Raw genomic sequence first — 17,332 nt, 5'->3', positions numbered from 1 at the left:
GTTCTTATCCAGTTAAATCATAACAGTATGATCTGACCCTGATGAACCCAGCAGACAGTAGCTCGGAGACCACCCCAGAGTGCACTCAAATTTGGACTGCCATAGCCAATCAGGGCATTTTACTTGGCCAACATGATACCCTGTTTAAAACGATTGCTGAGGACAGTCAGGTGCTGCTTAATCAGGTTCAATTACTCTCCAATCAAGTATCTGCCCTTACTACCCCTTCAGCCCAGATCAGAGAGCCTTTTGTTCCTGCTCCAGAGCGCTATGACGGGAACATGGGAACCTGTGGTGATTTTTTGACTCAATGCTCGTTAGTGTTTGAACAACAGCCCCTCACCTACGCCTCAGAAAGAGCCCGTATTGCCTACCTTATCAACTCTACTAGCGGTTCCGCTCGTGCCTGGGGATCCGCGGTCTGGGAGAGTCAGTCGGACATTTGCAACGCTACGTTGCCTTCACCACGGAGATGAGGAAGGTTTTTGACCACCCCGTACGAGGCAAGGAGGCTGCGAAACGGCTGTTTTCTCTTCGGCAGGGGGCTCGTAGTGTGGCGGAGATGGCAGTGGAGTTTCGGACTTTAGCAGCAGTGAGTGGTTGGAATGACGAGGCATTACAAGGAGTGTTCATCAATGCTTTGTCTGAGACCTTAAAAGATGAATTGGTGTCATATGATGAATCGCCTACGCTGGATAATCTTATTTCACTCACTATCAGGTTGGATAATCGGATTCGGGAGCGCCGCCGGGAGAGGAGTGTTAGTTCCAAGCAACCTGTCTGTCATCAACAAACTCCTCCCTGCATCGTCCCTACGGAGAGAGCCGTGTCTTCCCGAGTCGATACGAGGAGCACTGAACCCGAAGCCATGGAGGTGGGTCGTGCACGGTTGTCCTCAGAGGAGCGTGCACGTCGTATTCAGGCTCGGGTCTGCCTGTATTGTGGAGAAGCTGGTCATTTCGTTCCTTCCTGCCCAGTTCGTCCGGGGAAAAGGGCCGGCTCATCATTAATGGGAGAAGTTTTGGTGAGCCGAGCAGCGGATTCTTCCTCTTCTCCCCGCATTCTGCTCCAGGCATCCCTCCAGTGGCAGTTCCAGAATTTCTCTGTTAGTGCGCTGATTGACTCTGGTGCCGACGAAAGCTTTTTGGATAGAGAGTGGGCTCAACAAATGGATTTGGAGACTGTTCCTATGGACTGTCCGCTGCAGGCTAAGGGTCTAAATGGACAATTGTTGACCCGCATTACCCATCAGACTGTTCCTGTTTGTCTTAGAGTGTCGGGAAATCATCAGGAGAACATTCAATTCCATATTATCGACTGCCCACAGACTCCCCTGGTCCTTGGTATCCCCTGGCTCATAAAACACAATCCACACATTGATTGGGTGACAGGTAGCATTGTTTCATGGAGCACATTTTGTCATGTGAATTGTTTGTGTTCTGCTCAGACTCCTGCCAGTACTGTGCCTCAACCTCCACTGGAGTCCATGGATCTTTCTGCTGTTCCTGACGTGTATCATGACCTGGCATCCGTTTTCTGCAAACACAGAGCTACTTCTCTTCCTCCTCACCGGCCTTACGACTGCGCCATTGACCTCCAGCCAGGAGCCCCGCTCCCCAGCAGTCGCCTGTACAATCTCTCCCGGCCGGAGACGGAGGCTATGGAGAACTACATTCGGGACTCCTTGGCGGCAGGTATTATGCGTCCTTCCTCGTCACCTGTAGGAGCGGGATTATTTTTTGTTGCTAAGAAGGATAAGACCCTCAGACCCTGTATTGATTACCGTGGACTTAACAACATCACCATTAAGAACAAGTATTCTCTGCCTTTGATTAATTCTGCTTTTTCCCCTCCTTCATGGTGCTACCATCTTTACGAAACTGGATCTACGAAATGCGTATCACCTGGTGCGCATTCGTAAGGGTGATGAATGGAAGACTGCCTTCAACACACCCTTGGGACATTTTGAGTATCGGGTTATGCCTTTTGGGTTGTCTAATGCCCCTGCTGTTTTTCAGGCACTAGTCAATGATGTCCTTCGGGACATGTTGAATCGGTTTGTTTTTGTCTATCTGGATGATATCTTGATTTTCTCAGAGTCCTCCCAGGAACATGAACTGCATGTGCGCCAGGTGTTGCAAAGGTTGTTGGAGAACAAACTGTTTGTGAAGATGGAGAAATGTGAATTTCATGTGTCTGAGACCTCTTTTTTGGGTTACATCATAGCTCAGGGGGAGCTGCGGATGGACCCAGCTAAGATCTCTGCTGTCACGGACTGGCCAGCTCCCTCTACCCGCAAACAACTTCAACGATTCCTGGGGTTTGCGAACTTCTATAGGAGGTTCATCAAGGACTACAGCCGCATTGCGGCGCCACTCACCGCTCTCACCTCCATCTCACGACCGTTCGCTTGGAATGAAGGGGCCGAATCAGCGTTCGAAGAACTGAAACATCGCTTCGCCTCGGCTCCCATTCTGATGCAGCCGGACCCCGACCGCCAGTTTGTCGTGGAGGTGGATGCATCCGACACTGGGGTAGGTGCAGTGTTGTCACAACGTTCTCCTGAAGATAACAAACTGCATCCCTGTGCTTTTCTCTCAAGGAAACTTTCTCAGGCAGAGAGGAATTATGATGTTGGAAATCGTGAACTGCTCGCCGTTAAGCTGGCTCTCGAGGAGTGGCGACATTGGTTGGAGGGGGCGGAACAACCCTTCATCGTTTGGACGGATCATAAGAATCTGGCTTACCTCCAGTCAGCGAAGCAGCTCAACCCCCGTCAAGCCAGGTGGGCACTATTTTTTGGGAGATTCAATTTTTCTCTGTCTTACCGTCCTGGGTCACGCAACGTCAAGCCTGACGCCCTGTCTCGTGTTCATTCGGCTGTTGATACTGGTAGTAACCCTGAACCCATTTTGCCTCCTACCTGCAGTATTGCAGTCATCACATGTGACATCGAGGGGATTGTTAGACAGGCTCAACATCATCAAGCTGACCCTGGGAGGGGTCCTCCTAACCGGATGTTTGTCCCTGAGTCTGCTCGCTCCCAGGTACTTCAGTGGGCTCACTCGTCTCCCCTTACCTGTCACCCTGGAGTTTCGCGGACCCTTGACTTTGTGCGACGGAAGTTCTGGTGGGCCACGATGGAGGCGGACACTCGAGCCTTCATTGCTGCTTGTACGGTATGTGCACGAAGTAAAAACTCCACCCAGGCCAGCGCTGGTCATCTACGACCTCTACCTATACCCAGCCGGCCCTGGTCGCATATCGCTATGGATTTTGTCACTGGACTTCCCCCCTCATCTGGTAAGACTGTCATTCTTACGGTGATTGATCGTTTTTCTAAGTTCGCTCATTTTTTGGCCCTACCTAAACTGCCCACTGCCAGAGAGACGGCTGATATTTTGGTTGAACATGTGTTCCGCTCTCATGGTCTACCCACGGATATTGTCTCTGACAGGGGTCCCCAGTTTGTCTCCCAGGTGTGGAAAGCTTTCTGTAAAGCTTTGGGCATTACATCCAGCCTGTCCTCTGGATATCACCCCCAGACCAACGGGCAAGCCGAGAGAGCGAACCAGGAGATGGAGACCGCACTTCGCTGTGTCACTGGGTCTAACCCTGGGTCATGGAGCTCCATGCTCCCCTGGGTGGAATATGCTCATAACACCTTGACTAACGCTTCCTCTGGTTTGTCTCCTTTTCTGTGTGCTCTGGGTTATCAACCTCCCCTGTTCCCTTCCCAAGAGAGGGAACTTGCGGTACCCTCGGTGCAGTCCCACATGCGCCGCTGCTTCAAGGTCTGGAGGAAGGCCAGGGTAGCTCTGTCCCGAGCTTCGGCGTACATGCAGAGGCAAGCCAACCGTCACCGGTCCCAGGCTCCCGGTTACTCTCCTGGTCAAGAGGTATGGCTGAAGTCACGGGACCTTCCATTGAAGGTGGAGTCTAAGAAGATGGCGCCTCGTTTTATAGGACCGTTCAAGATACTGTCTATTGTTAACCCCTGCGCGGTTAAGCTACAGCTTCCTGCCTCCCTACGGGTTCATTCCACCTTTCATGTTTCCCAGATTAAGCCTGTGTCGGTTAGCCCTTTGTGCCCGCCCTCTCGTCCCCCTCCTCCGCCCAAGATCGTGGGTGGGGGTCCGGTCTACACTGTCCGGCGACTTCTGGATGTTCGCCGCCGAGGTCGTGGTTTCCAGTACCTGGTGGATTGGGAGGGTTATGGTCCCGAGGAACGTTCCTGGGTGCCCAGGAGCTTCATTGTGGATCCTGATCTGGTCCGAGAGTTTCATAGGTTACATCCCGATAAACCCCGTCGGCCGCCAGGTGGCGTCCGTAGAGGGGGGGTACTGTTAGGCCTACTGCTGATAGGTAGCTCTCTCTGCTCTCTCCCTCCCCTCTGTCTGTCCTTGATTGCAGGAGTGAAGTCTGGTGTGCGGGAGTCAGGGTTCCAGCTGCAGCTCATTCACCATATCACCTCAGCCTTTAAGACCCGGTCAAACTTACCACTCATCGTCAGATCATAGTCAAGACGACCATGTTAGTCTCGCTGCCGACTCAACCTGGTTATTTTTGCTCTTTGTGTTTTTGGTCTGTTCTATTTACTTTTTCTCCTGTGCCACAGATATTTGGAACCTGACTCCTGCCTCCGCTTCACTCCTGCCACCACCATCCTGCTCTCCATTACCGGACCTCTCTTTTGGACTCACCACGGACACTAGGACATTACGGTACCACACCTGCCCTGATCTGGATCTGTTACCCTCCCTGTACCTGGACTTGCTCTTCCCATATATTTGGAAACCTGGACTTTGAACATTGTAAATAAACCTGTTAAAACTTCTCTGGCTTGGTGTACTTGTCTGCATTTGGGTTCTTATCCAGTTAAATCATAACATGAGTAGGTGTGTCCAAACTTTTGACTGGTATTGTATGTGTGAAATTAGTTTTGATTTATAATTGACCATTATCATGCACCTGTCTCGTAACAGGGGCAGAAAAAAAACATGTCATCTATGCACTTAAATAGCGAATGGAGGACGCTTTTCCCATGGTTCATTTTCATGCCAGCCAGGTAGGCTATATTCCTGTTGTAAATCGAAGCAATGTGCTTAATATTCGGAAAGTTGAGAAATAAATATAGTAGGCCTAGCCTATAGAAAGCTGATGGGATCCTGCTCTTTTTAATAGAGGCCATCAAAACTCTGTTTTCTCACGCAATTGCATAGCCTATAGAAACGTTGTGCAACAAGAGTTCATGTGCTCTCATGAAGTGTTTGATTTGATTTTCGATTACATTTACATTGATGTCAGAGTGATTTGAGAGACAATCGAGTGCTGAGTACCAGGCAGTTAGCAAGTTTGGTAGGCTACTAATTACCATCAGCAGCATCAGAGCTTGGAGAAGCCTGATTACCATGACTAAACGGTTACATGGAATTTGCTGTGGTCATGACTCGTGACCGCCGGTGTGGCGGTAATATGGTCACCGTAACAGCCCTAGTTACCAGCAACACACACGCACATACACACGCACACACATATAAACCAACACACACGTGCACACACACACACATACACACACAAAGAGACACACCCACCCACAGAGAGACGCACACAGTACACTCACCCCGGACCCACATACACCCCCCAGATAACAGTAAGGAGCAGTATAATGTCACTGATGACTCACCTGGGACTGGGAATTGACGTTGGCTCCATAGTTGACGAGCTCAGCCACCACTTTCTCCTGGCCTGCCAACGCAGCGATATGAAGGGCAGTGTTCCCTTTCTGGAGGTGACACACACACACAGACACAGACAGAGAGAGAGGGAGCAGAGAGCAGTCTGAGTTCAGCCTTATGACCCAAATCTCTATTTAAAAAGCTTTGATAATGATACAGTGCTCAGAAATAATTAGTTATGACTTATCAGTCCCTTCAGGATTTCGTGGGGATTTTTTGTGATATTTGCGGCAAAAGGCTTGATTTTGCTGCGGCAATTCTGACATTTTGCATGGCAATATGCAATGTTTTTGTCCAATTTGTTGCGAAAATGTGCTGACGAGGGAAGAAGTTTGTTGACGCGTGGATTGATTCAAACATATGCGGTAAATGTGATTAGTTGAAATTGCGAGTCCTCTTTTTGTACTGTGGTGATGGATCAGTTTTATGCAATAATATTGCAATGATTTGACTGTTTTATGTGGAAATAGTGCAGTGATTGGTCAAATTTGCAAGCCCTTGCATAATATGCAGAGAATTGTTGATTTTGCTAAAATCGTTGTGATCGCAGAATCGCGGAATCCTGGAGGGACTGATCTATGACTTAATAGGTTGATATTGGATAGATTAAATTAGATACATACGTTTATAGGCCTATCAAATTAGGTGAATAAGTGAATAAGCTTATAATATACAGTGCCTTCAGAAAGTATTCACACCCCATGACTTTTTCCACATTTTGTTGTTACAAAGTGGGATTAAGATTGATTGAATTGTCATTTTTTTATCAACGATCTACACAAAATACTCTGTAAGATCAAAGTGGAAGAAAGATGCTAACATTTGTAAAACATTCATGAAAAATAAAACACTAATATATCTTGACTAGATAAGCATTCAACCCCCTGATTCAATACATGTTAGAATCACCTTTGGCAGCGATTACAGCTGTGAGTCTTTCTGGATAAGTCTCTAAGAGCTTTCCAAACCTGGATTGTGCAACATTTGTCCATTATTCTTAAAAAAATTCTACAAGCTCTGTCAAGTTGGTTGTTGATCATTGCTAGACAACCATTTTCAGGTTTTGCCATAGTTTTTCAAGCAGATTTAAGTCAAAACTGTAACTTGGCCACTCTGGAACATTCACTGTCTTCTTGGTAAGCAACTCTTGGCCTTGAGTTTTAGGTTATTGTCCTGCTGAAAGGTGAATTCATCTCCCAGTGTCTGGTGGAAAGCAGACTGAACCAGGTTTTCCTCTAGGATTTTGCCTGTGCTTAGCTCCATTCTGTTTATCTTTTATCCTGAAAAAATCCCCAGTCCTTAACGATTACAAGCAATACCCATAACATGATGCAGCCACCACTATGCTTGAAAATGTGGAGTGTGGTAGTCAGTAATGTGTTGGAATATTTTTATTCTGTACAGGCTTACTTCTTTTCACTCTGTCAAATCAGTTAGTATTCTGGAGTAACTACAAAGTTGTTGATCCATCCTCAGTTTTCTCCTATCACGCCCAATAAACTCTGTAACTGTTTAAAAGTCACCATTGGCCTCATGGTGAAATCCCTGACCGGTTTCCTTCCTCTCCGGCAATTGAGTTAGGAAGGATGCCTGTATCTTTGTAGTGACTGGGTGTATTGATACACCATCCAAAGTGTAATTAATAACTTCACCATGCGCAAAGGGATATTCAATGTCTGCTTTTTTAAAGCAGACATTGTGGTTGAATCTGTGTTTGAAATTCACTACTCGACTCAGGGACCGTACAGATAATTGTGTGTGGGGTACAGAGTTGAGGTAGTCATTCAAAAATCATGTTAAACACTATTACTGCACACAGAGTGAGTCCTTGCAACTTATTATGTGACTTGCAAGCACATTTTTACTCCTGAACTTATTTAGGCTTGCCATATCAAAGGGGTTGAATACTTATTGACTCAAGACATTTCAGCTTTTCATTTTTAATGAATTTGTAAAAGAAAAAAGTTAACATAATTCCACTTTGACATTATGGGGCATTGTGTGTAGGCCAGTAAAACAATCTCAATGTAAACCATTTAAAATTCTGGCTGTAACACAACAACATGTGGAAAAGGTCAAGGGGTGTGAATACTTTCTGAAGGCACTGTATATAGGGGCTTCAGTCTGTAAACAGTCTGTTATAGCTGGTGAATATCTCAATCATAAGGCAGAGGTAGGTCTTATGCATCTGTGGTATGTGAGTATAGTCATGGTAAGCAGTGAGTAGTGTGTGAGTAGTACCTTAGTGGTGGTCTCCAGGACAATTCCTGCGTGTAGTAGCTCCAGCACCATCTTGACGTGGCCTTCTTTAGAGGCCAGATGCAAACCGTTGAGCCCATTCTACAGAGACAGCAATGGAAATCAGCAGTGACCACACAGAACCATCAGACAAAATCATCAGCCGACAGAACGAGCCCCAATATAATCTGTTTGCCTTTTATTCCATCCATCACATGGATTCCTAAACAGTAGACAAAAATAACAAGCAGAGAAACTCAAAACCCACAGTGGCTACGAAGCAGAACAAAAAGATTTCTGAAGATAAACAACCTTAAGTCTATTTTAGTCGGGTCTCAAAGGAAGCAGACAGCCTGGATTTGTCTCAGGCTGTCAGGGCGTACAGCTGCAGAATCAGACAGACTAAGAGTACAGTCAGTGCCTGTCTCTGCTCTGCCAGCCTGCAGTACCGTGACTGGCCACAGGGAGACTCTGTAAACCGCACTGGTCCCTCCCCCGCCCTCGTACTGCAGTGTCACCCAATTCACATGGATAATGTGCTGCATCTGCAGTGCATGCACACACTGAGGGGAGACACACATGCACACACACACACACACGGGGGAGACACACGCGTGTACTGTATGTGTGAGCTGGCAGGAGATCGGGCAGGGGCAGGTTGACAGACTGACTTCACATTTAAAACCCTGACTCATAGTATTTTCTAGAACAGCAGCAGTAGCTCCAACAATGATCATAGATATATGCTCTACTTCGACCCCAATCCTAATTTGAACACATATAGAAAACATATATAAAATGTATATGTTTTACAACGTCACATACCCACATATCCACACGTGCAGCATGTGCATTGAAGGCACACTAAAGCATACATCCTCATTTGTATCACAGCTCTACCTCTGATCCTTAGCCAGTAGTGACATTATTATAGTGGCAGTATTATCTGGTGTAGAGATAGTGGTATTAGTTTCACAATATTGACAGCTTGGTGCCATGGTTGTTTCTGTGAATGGTGCTGAGGGGTTGCAGTAGCAGATTGTAGGCTTACAGAGTGGGTGTGCATTCCCCAAGCTGTCCAGAGCATGGGCTCCCTGCCAGTGCTTGTGTACAAACTGAACTACCTTCCATTAACTAAACTACTGATGAAAAATACACAACAGAGTCCCTTCCACTTGAGCTTCCACTCATAAATAGGCTGGTATACATGTTGATACGTTCCGTATGTGTTACAAAACTTGCCACTTGAGATAATTCAGAAACCAAAAATAGATGCACCTCAGCTAATATTTACATGTGAATTTGATGATATTTAAAGCTGCAATATGTAACTTTTTGGGCGACCTGACCAAATGTACATAGAAATGTGAGTTAAAGATCTGTCATTCTCATTGAAAGCAAGTCTAGGAAGCGGTAGATCTGTTCTATGTGCACTATTTCTATGCTTTCCGTTCTTAAGTTTCATTTTTGCATCTTTTACTTTCAATTTTGTACACCAGCTTCAAACAGCTGAAAATGCATTTGTTTTGGTTAAGGAAAATATATTTCACAGCGGTTTAGATGGTACAATGATTCTCTATACTATACTTGGTGGTTTTGTCACATAAACTGAAATTAGGCAAACTATTAGAATTTTAGCAACCAGGAAATGGCAAAGCGATTTCTGCATAACGCACCTTTAAGCTTTGTGCTTCTGTCATGATGCAACAAGGTGCAATGTAACAGATAAAGGGAAGGATAGGAGAGTAGCAGGGAGGAAAAGAGAGAGGGTCTGGCAGTATTGCTAATTATGAACATTTTCTCATTAAGGTTGTGAATGACTGGCATTAGTGCGCAGTAAACACAGCTAGAGTGGCAGGACACAGGAACACAGGGGGCAATGTGGGAACATTGTTATGCATCCATATCCCAACCAGAAGCCATGGATTAGAGGCAACATCCGCACCGAGCTACTGGCTAGAGCTGCCGCTTTCAAGGAGCGGGACACTAATATGGACGCTTATAAGAAATCCCGCTATGCCCTCAGACGAACCATCAATTAGGCAAAGCGTTAATACAGGACTAAGATTGAATCCTACTACACTGACTCTGACGCTTGTCGGATGTGGCAGGGCTTGCAAACTATTACGGACTACAAAGGGAAACCCAGCCGCGAGCTGCCCAGTGATGCGAGCCTACCAGACGAGCTGAATGCCATTTATGCTCGCTTCGAGGCAAGCAACACTGAAGCATGCATGAGAGCACCAGCTGTTCCAGACGACTGTGTGATCATGCTCTCCGTAGCCGATGTGAGCAAGACCTTTAAACAGGTCAACATTCACAAGGCAGTGGGACCAGACGGATTACCAGGACGTGTACTCAGAGCATGCGCGGACCAACTGGCAAGTGTCTTCACTGACATTTTCTACCTCTCCCTGACTGAGTCTGTAATACCTACATGTTTCAAGCAGACCACCATAGTCCCTGTGCCCAAGAAAGCGAAGGTAACCTGCCTAAATTACTACCGCCCCGTAGCACTCACGTCGGTAGCCATGAAATGCTTTGAAAGGCTGGTCATGACTCACATCAACACCATCATCCCAGAAATCCTAGACCCACTCCAATTTGCATACCACCCCAACAGATCCACAGATGACGCAATCTCAATCGCACTCTCCACTGCCCTTTCCCACCTGGACAAAAGGAACACCTATGTGAGAATGCTGTTCACTGACTACAGCTCAGCGTTGAACACCATAGTGCCTACAAAGCTCATCACTAAGCTAAGGACCCTGGGACTAAACACCTCCCTCTGCAAATGGATACTGGACTTCCTGACGGGCCGCCCCCAGGTGGTAAGGGTAGGCAACAACACATCTGCCACGCTGATCCTCAACACTGGGGCCCCTCAGGGGTGCGTGCTTAGTCCCCTCCTGTACTCCCTGTTCACCCACGACTGCTTGGCCAAGCACGACTCCAACACCATCATTAAGTTTACTGACGACAGTAGTAGGCCTGATCACCGACAACGATGAGACAGCCTGTAGGGAGAAGGTCAGAGACCTGGCAGTGTGGTGCCAGGACAACAACCTCTTCCTCAATGTGAGCAAGACAAAGGAGCTGATCCTGGACTACAGGAAAGGCGCAACAGAGGGTAGAGCGTACAGCCCAGTACATCACTAGGGCCAAGCTTCCTGCCATCCAGAACCTACAGTTGAAGTCAGAAGTTTACATACACTTAGGTTGGAGTCATTAAAACTCATTTTTCAACCACTCCACAAATTTCTCGTTAACAAACTATAGTTTTGGCAGACAGATTGTTTGCAGACAGATTATTTCACTTATATTCACTGTATCACAATTCCAGTGGGTCAGAAGTTTACAAACACTAAGTTGACTGGGCCTTTAAACAGCTTGGAAAATTCCAGAAAATGATGTCATGGCTTTAGAAGCTTCTGATAGACTAATTGACATCATTTGAGTCAATTTGAGGTGTACCTGTGGATGTATTTCAAGGCCTACCTTCAGACTCTCTTTGCTTGACATCATGGGAAAATCAAAAGAAATCAGCCAAGACCTCAGAAAGAAAAATTGTAGACCTCCACAAGTCTGGTTCATCCTTGGGAGAAATTTCCAAATGCCTGAAGCTACCACGTTCATCTGTACAAACAATAGTATGCAAGTATAAACACCATGGGACCACGCAGCCGTCATACCGCTCAGGAAGGAGACGCGTTCTGTCTCCTAGAGATTAACGTACTTTGGTGCGAAAAGTGCAAATCAATCCCAGAACAACAGCAAAGGACCTTGTGAAGATGCTGGAGGAAACAGGTACAAAAGTATCTATATCCACAGTAAAACGAGTCCTATATCGACATAACCTGAAAGGCCGCTCAGCAAGGAAGAAGCCACTGCTCCAAAACCGCCATAAAAAAGCCAGACTACTGCACATGGGGACAAAGATCTTACTTTTTGGAGAAATGTCCTCTGGTCTGATGAAACAAAAATAGAACTGTTTGGCCTTAATGACCATCGTTATGTTTGGAGGAAAAAGGGGGCAGCTTGCAAGCCAAAGAACACCATCCCAACCTTGAAGCACGGGAGTGGCAGCATCATGCTGTGGGGGTGCTTTGCTGCAGGAGGGACTGGTGCACTTCACAAAATAGATGGTATCATGAGGAAGGGAAATTAGGTGGATATATTGAAGCAACATATCAAGACATCAGTCAGGAAGTTAAAGCTTGGTCGCAAATGTGTCTTCCAAATGGACAATGACCCCAAGCATACTTCCCAAGTTGTGGCAAAATGGCTTAAGGACAACAAAGTCAAGGTATTGGAGTGGCCATCACAAAGCCCTGACCTCAATCCTATAGAAAATGTGTGGGCAGAACTGAAAAAGCGTGTGCGAGCAAGGAGGCCTGCAAACCTGACTCAGTTACAACAGCTCTGTCAGGAGGAATGGGCCAAAACTCGCCCAACTTTATGTGGGAAGCTTGTGGAAGGCTACCCGAAACGTTTGACCCAAGTTAAACAATTTAAAGGCAATGCTACCATATACTAATTGAGTGTATGTAAACTTCTGACCCACTGGGAATGTGATGAAAGAAATAAAAGCTGAAATAAATCTCTCTCTACTATTATTCTGACATTTCACATTCTTAAAATAAAGTGGTTATCCTAACTGACCTAAGACAGGGAGTGTTTACTAGGATTAAATGTCAGGAATTGTGAAAAACTGAGTTTAAATGAATTTGGCTAAAGTGTATGTAAACTTGGCAGTGTCAGAGGAAGAAATTGAAAAAATTGTCAAAAACTCCAGTCACCCAAGTCATAGACTGTTCTCTCTGCTACCGCACGGCAAGCGGTACCGGAGCGCCAAGTCTAGGTCCAAAAGGCTCCTTAACAGCTTCTACCCCCAAGCCATAAGACTGCTGAACAATTAATCAAATGGCCACCCGGACTGTTTACATTGACCCCCCCACTTTGTTTTTACACTGTTGCTATTTGCTTTTTATTGTATATGCATAGTCACTTTACCCATACCTACATGTATAAATTACCTCGACTAACCTGTACGCCCACATATTGACTCGGTACCGGTACCCCCTCTATATAGCCTCATTATTGTTATTTTATTGTGTTACTTTTAATTGTAGTTTTTACTTTAGTTTATTTAGTAAATATTTTCTTAACTCTGTTTCTTGAACTGCAATGTTGGTTAAGGGCTTGTAAGTAAGCATTTCACGGTAAGGTTGTTCACCTGTTGTATTCGGCACATGTGACAAATACAATTTGATTTGATCCTTGAAACTACAGTTTATCTAGGTTAGACTTGACTGTTAATAGATCTGATTGGCCGAAGTCAAATAATGTAATCTATAAAAACCACATCTTTAATTACATCTTAATAAAGTCTGATGTAATAAATGTTTTACGAGACACAAATTCTCTGGTCCAGAGGCAGTGTACCAGACTGTGACCTTGGGCAGTGTGAGGAATCTCTGATATACCTGATTAGATGTGTTGATGTCTATTCCATTCTTGATGTGGTCAAGAGCTTTGTCCAGGTTCCCTGAACGGGCCGCACGGAGGAAACTGGTGACAGCATCCGCCTGGAGGGAAGGAGAGCACAGACAGAGATAGAGACAAAGACAGAGATAGAGGCACAGACAGACAGACAGAGAGAGAGACAGAGCGAGACAGAGAGAGAGAGAGACAGAGAGAGAGAGAGAGAGAGAGAGAGAGAGAGAGAGAGAGAGAGAGAGAGAGAGAGAGAGAGAGAGAGAGAGAGAGAGAGAGAGAGAGAGATATTTTTTCAGTTAGAATAGATCCCACTGAAATGTCTATTATAGTCTGGTTGTCATTCTTCAACATCAGCATACTCTTCAAAACTACTCACTATTCCACTGTCTGATAGTCAAAAAATGTCTGACAGTACAAACTGGTGAGCCTCCCCCTCACTAGGAGTTTGGCAGCTATCCATAGCAGAGCACACACTGGCTCCATCCCTGCATGCTGACTGACTTCTGAGGCCTCTGTGAAAGCAGTGTTCACTTCTGCCACCATGATCAGACTGAAAGGGAGATTGTAACATGGCTGCCTAGTACTGTAGTCCAGCATGCAGGCTCTGCCTTGAGGACAGATTTTATAATGATTCCATACAGTATGCCTACTCACCTCCACCCACACACTAGTCATATGCAATGATACATATTCTGTAGGAGGTGTATTCTCATGTGAGATTGCTATATTAAACTGATACAGTATGACCTTTTTCTTACAGTACGGGATGTCTCGTACAATTTAGACTCGACAGACCTGCGGGTTTATCTTCTCCCATTTCCTTTTTGTATGGTGTATTCTCACAAACTAATGTCCCTCAGATTTGATCAGATAGGCCTAGAACTCTTATATTTGCTTCCCACAAAGAATATATTTTCCTCTGCTCTCTGCTTCTCTTTCCAATCAATATTCCCCAAGGGCCTAAATGTACCTTTTGCCTACCCCCTCTATCTCTCTCTTTCTACCTCTATACCACTCCCCCCTCTCTCTCTCTTTCTACCTCTATACTACTCCCCCTCTATACCTCTCTCTATATATATACACCTCTCTATATATATATATATATATACCTCTCTCTATATATATACACCTCTCTCTATATATATACACACCTCTCTCTATATTTACACCTCTCTCTATATATATACACCTCTCTCTATATATACACACATCTCTATATATATACACATCTCTCTCTCTCTCTCTCCTCTCTCTCTCTCTCTGGTCTTAACTCCATATTTTTCTTCCTCTCTCATTTCCTCCATCTTTCTCTCTCTCTCCTTCTCTCACTCTTTCTCCCAGGGTCTCTCCCTCTCTCATTTGATCTCCTGCAGTGGGAAGGGGTGTAAGCTGCTCCTTTCTCCCACTCCCTCTCTCCATCTCTTCCTCAGTGATGTATGGCTGATGTATCCAGGCTGAGGTCTCGCCAGCCTAATGCTAACACTATGCGGTGTGTGTATTTGTATTCAGTCTCAGGCAATGTGTTAGATAAGCTGTTATTACCGAGATGTCATTTCTCTCCCTCATACAAAATCTTTGCATGACGCACACGAGTGCTGAAAAATATCTCTGATTCATGTCAAACAGGAAGTATACATATATATTGGATTCACATCTGATACACATGAACAGAACCAGTTCCACCTTTGTAGGGATCCCTGTAATATGTTTCTATTATCTCATTCTGACCTACAGTAACTAAGGGGGAGCCTGAGAGGTAATATGATCTATTTATTTTTCACCTTGTCTGTCTCAGTTTCCTTCTCATCTTAGACCCCACCCTCTTTTCTGTGAGTTGACGGAGGACATTTGGAAGACTGATGCCACGGAGTCAATGTTCCCCTGTAAGAAACCAATATTATACTACTTGTAGGATGTTTTCACATGCGAAGCCTCATGCTGCAGCTCTGAGTTCCCGTGCCGACTTGTCAGGGAGTGTTCAGCATGTTTATGCTCCTATTTTCATTCTGCGGCCTTCAGCCATTTTGTTATAGGATTTCACAGCTGTTTGTTGACACGTTGGATATCGTGGGCCATATATGAGCAGAATACTGAGAATAACGTCTCCAGCCGCCGACTCCCCCCCAGTCTCCATCAGTCTCTGAAATGGATTGATAAGTGCATCTATGATCTTCAATGTGTGTTTCTTAACGTGATTGTCTGAGAGGGGGGGTAGAGGGGGTCGATCAACGTTCGTGATTGTGCTTGTGTGTGTGTGTGTGTATGTCCTATCCTATGTTTTCATATCTTCCTAGAAATGGAAATGACTGCAGAACATCTTTGAAATCACATTTTATGTCAGCTTCTGCTGACTCGCTGCACAAGCTTCTCATGACCTCCCTCTCTCTCTGTCTGTAATATGTGGTCAGTTTAAAGCAATGCATCCCAGCCATGTCTGTTCATTAGTAACCATCATGTGCAGTCAGTGCGTCAATTTCACCCAGTAATCAGATCCTCAAGCCAAGCATGGCCCCTTCCCCTCACTCACGTGCCCCCGGCCCTCTCTCTCTTTATCTCATTATCCTTCTTGCAATCTCTCTCTTTCTCCCTCTCCAGATCCCCTCTTCTTCCCTTGCATGGCCGGCACCCGTCTCATTCTCTCACACCCTCCGTCTGGTGCGTGTTCATCTCTCTCTTCCCTCCCTCCTTCTCCCCATTCCTTCCCTGCCTTTACTCATATCAGTGTGTGTATCTGTCCCTCTTGTGTCATATTGATGTGATGCTGTGTAATCAGGGTATGCTGTAGTATGGCGTGACATACATGTATCACAAGCATTCCTCCATTGACACGGCCAGTGGAAGAGATCAGAGAGAGGACACGTCCCTGTGTTAACGCAGAATAAATTAAAGCCTTTAATCTCATACCTGAGGAGGAATCTAATACTGTATCATATGGCTCTGTTTATCTGCTTGCTTCTCTCTATAGAGGACAGGAGCACACCGTGCTATCCCAGTGCTCTGTAATATGTATGGGTGAGGCTGTGTGTGTGCATGTGTAGAATATACACATGCAGTACATAAAATCTGTCTGCCCTCCCAAGGCCATTTATTTTCCTTCTAAAAGCTACATTTGTTTCCAGAGGGTGTGTGCATACACAGGCCTCTACTGGATTTTAATGGATTACGTCCATTCGGAAGGAAATATATTATGTGATTCAAGGTGAGTGGATGGAAAGATGTGTACACTGCAGTGAGTGGGGTTCTTAAAATAAATAAAGATATCTTACCCTAAAAGGACCAGTCAATGTCAGATATTGATACATTCTTCACTTTTACTCAAACACACTCATACATATTATAGACAGACATAAAAACACACACAGAGTGGTAGACAGGACAGCACACACTCATAAACAGTTCATAAACAGACATACAAACAGAGTTGCCACGTACAGTGAAGAATGCACAAATATGCACCAATAAAGACACCACGTTACTCTTGCACACTCACAGTGACAAATATTGTCCACCAAACACACAAAGACAAACAAGTACTACATAGAAGTAGGTAAAGAGAGGAAAGTGGTGAAAATAGATACACGGTATTGCAAAACACCACCAAACCTAATTATACTGACTTGCCACATCACAACGACGACAGCACAGAAGTCGTACAGAGAGCTCAAGAAGCCACAAGAGGAAGATCCCCAAGAAGATGCAACGACATAAACCACCACTACATAGAGCTGCCATAGAGACATATAGAGAGAAAGTGTTGAAGTACACGGCATGGGTATCAGATGATATTTACTCTGTCGTCATAGTGCCATATTCCCCGGCCTCGATCGGTCGACCTCTCAGAGCTCACACTACTG

General features: G+C 45.4%; 1 protein-coding gene across 3 annotated transcripts in view; it reads right to left on the bottom strand.

Annotated features, from left to right (window-relative positions):
- LOC121541631 (ankyrin-1) overlaps nt 1-17,332 on the bottom strand; it is a 128,946-nt gene that overhangs the window by 51,735 nt on the left and 59,879 nt on the right. For all 3 annotated transcript variants that reach the window (XM_045208079.1, XM_045208080.1, XM_041850791.2), the window contains exons 2-4: nt 13,466-13,567; nt 7,980-8,078; nt 5,687-5,785 (exon numbers count right to left, since the gene is read on the bottom strand). In XM_045208079.1, the coding sequence (XP_045064014.1) occupies nt 5,687-5,785; nt 7,980-8,078; nt 13,466-13,567 (300 nt within the window). The remainder of the gene's footprint in view (nt 1-5,686; nt 5,786-7,979; nt 8,079-13,465; nt 13,568-17,332) is intronic.

Source organism: Coregonus clupeaformis, chromosome 27 (genome assembly GCF_020615455.1).
Source record: "Coregonus clupeaformis isolate EN_2021a chromosome 27, ASM2061545v1, whole genome shotgun sequence".
Classification (NCBI taxonomy): Eukaryota; Metazoa; Chordata; class Actinopteri; order Salmoniformes; family Salmonidae; genus Coregonus; species Coregonus clupeaformis.
The sequence above is the reverse complement of the archived record's forward strand: the minus strand, read 5'-3'. Positions and strand labels throughout refer to the sequence as shown.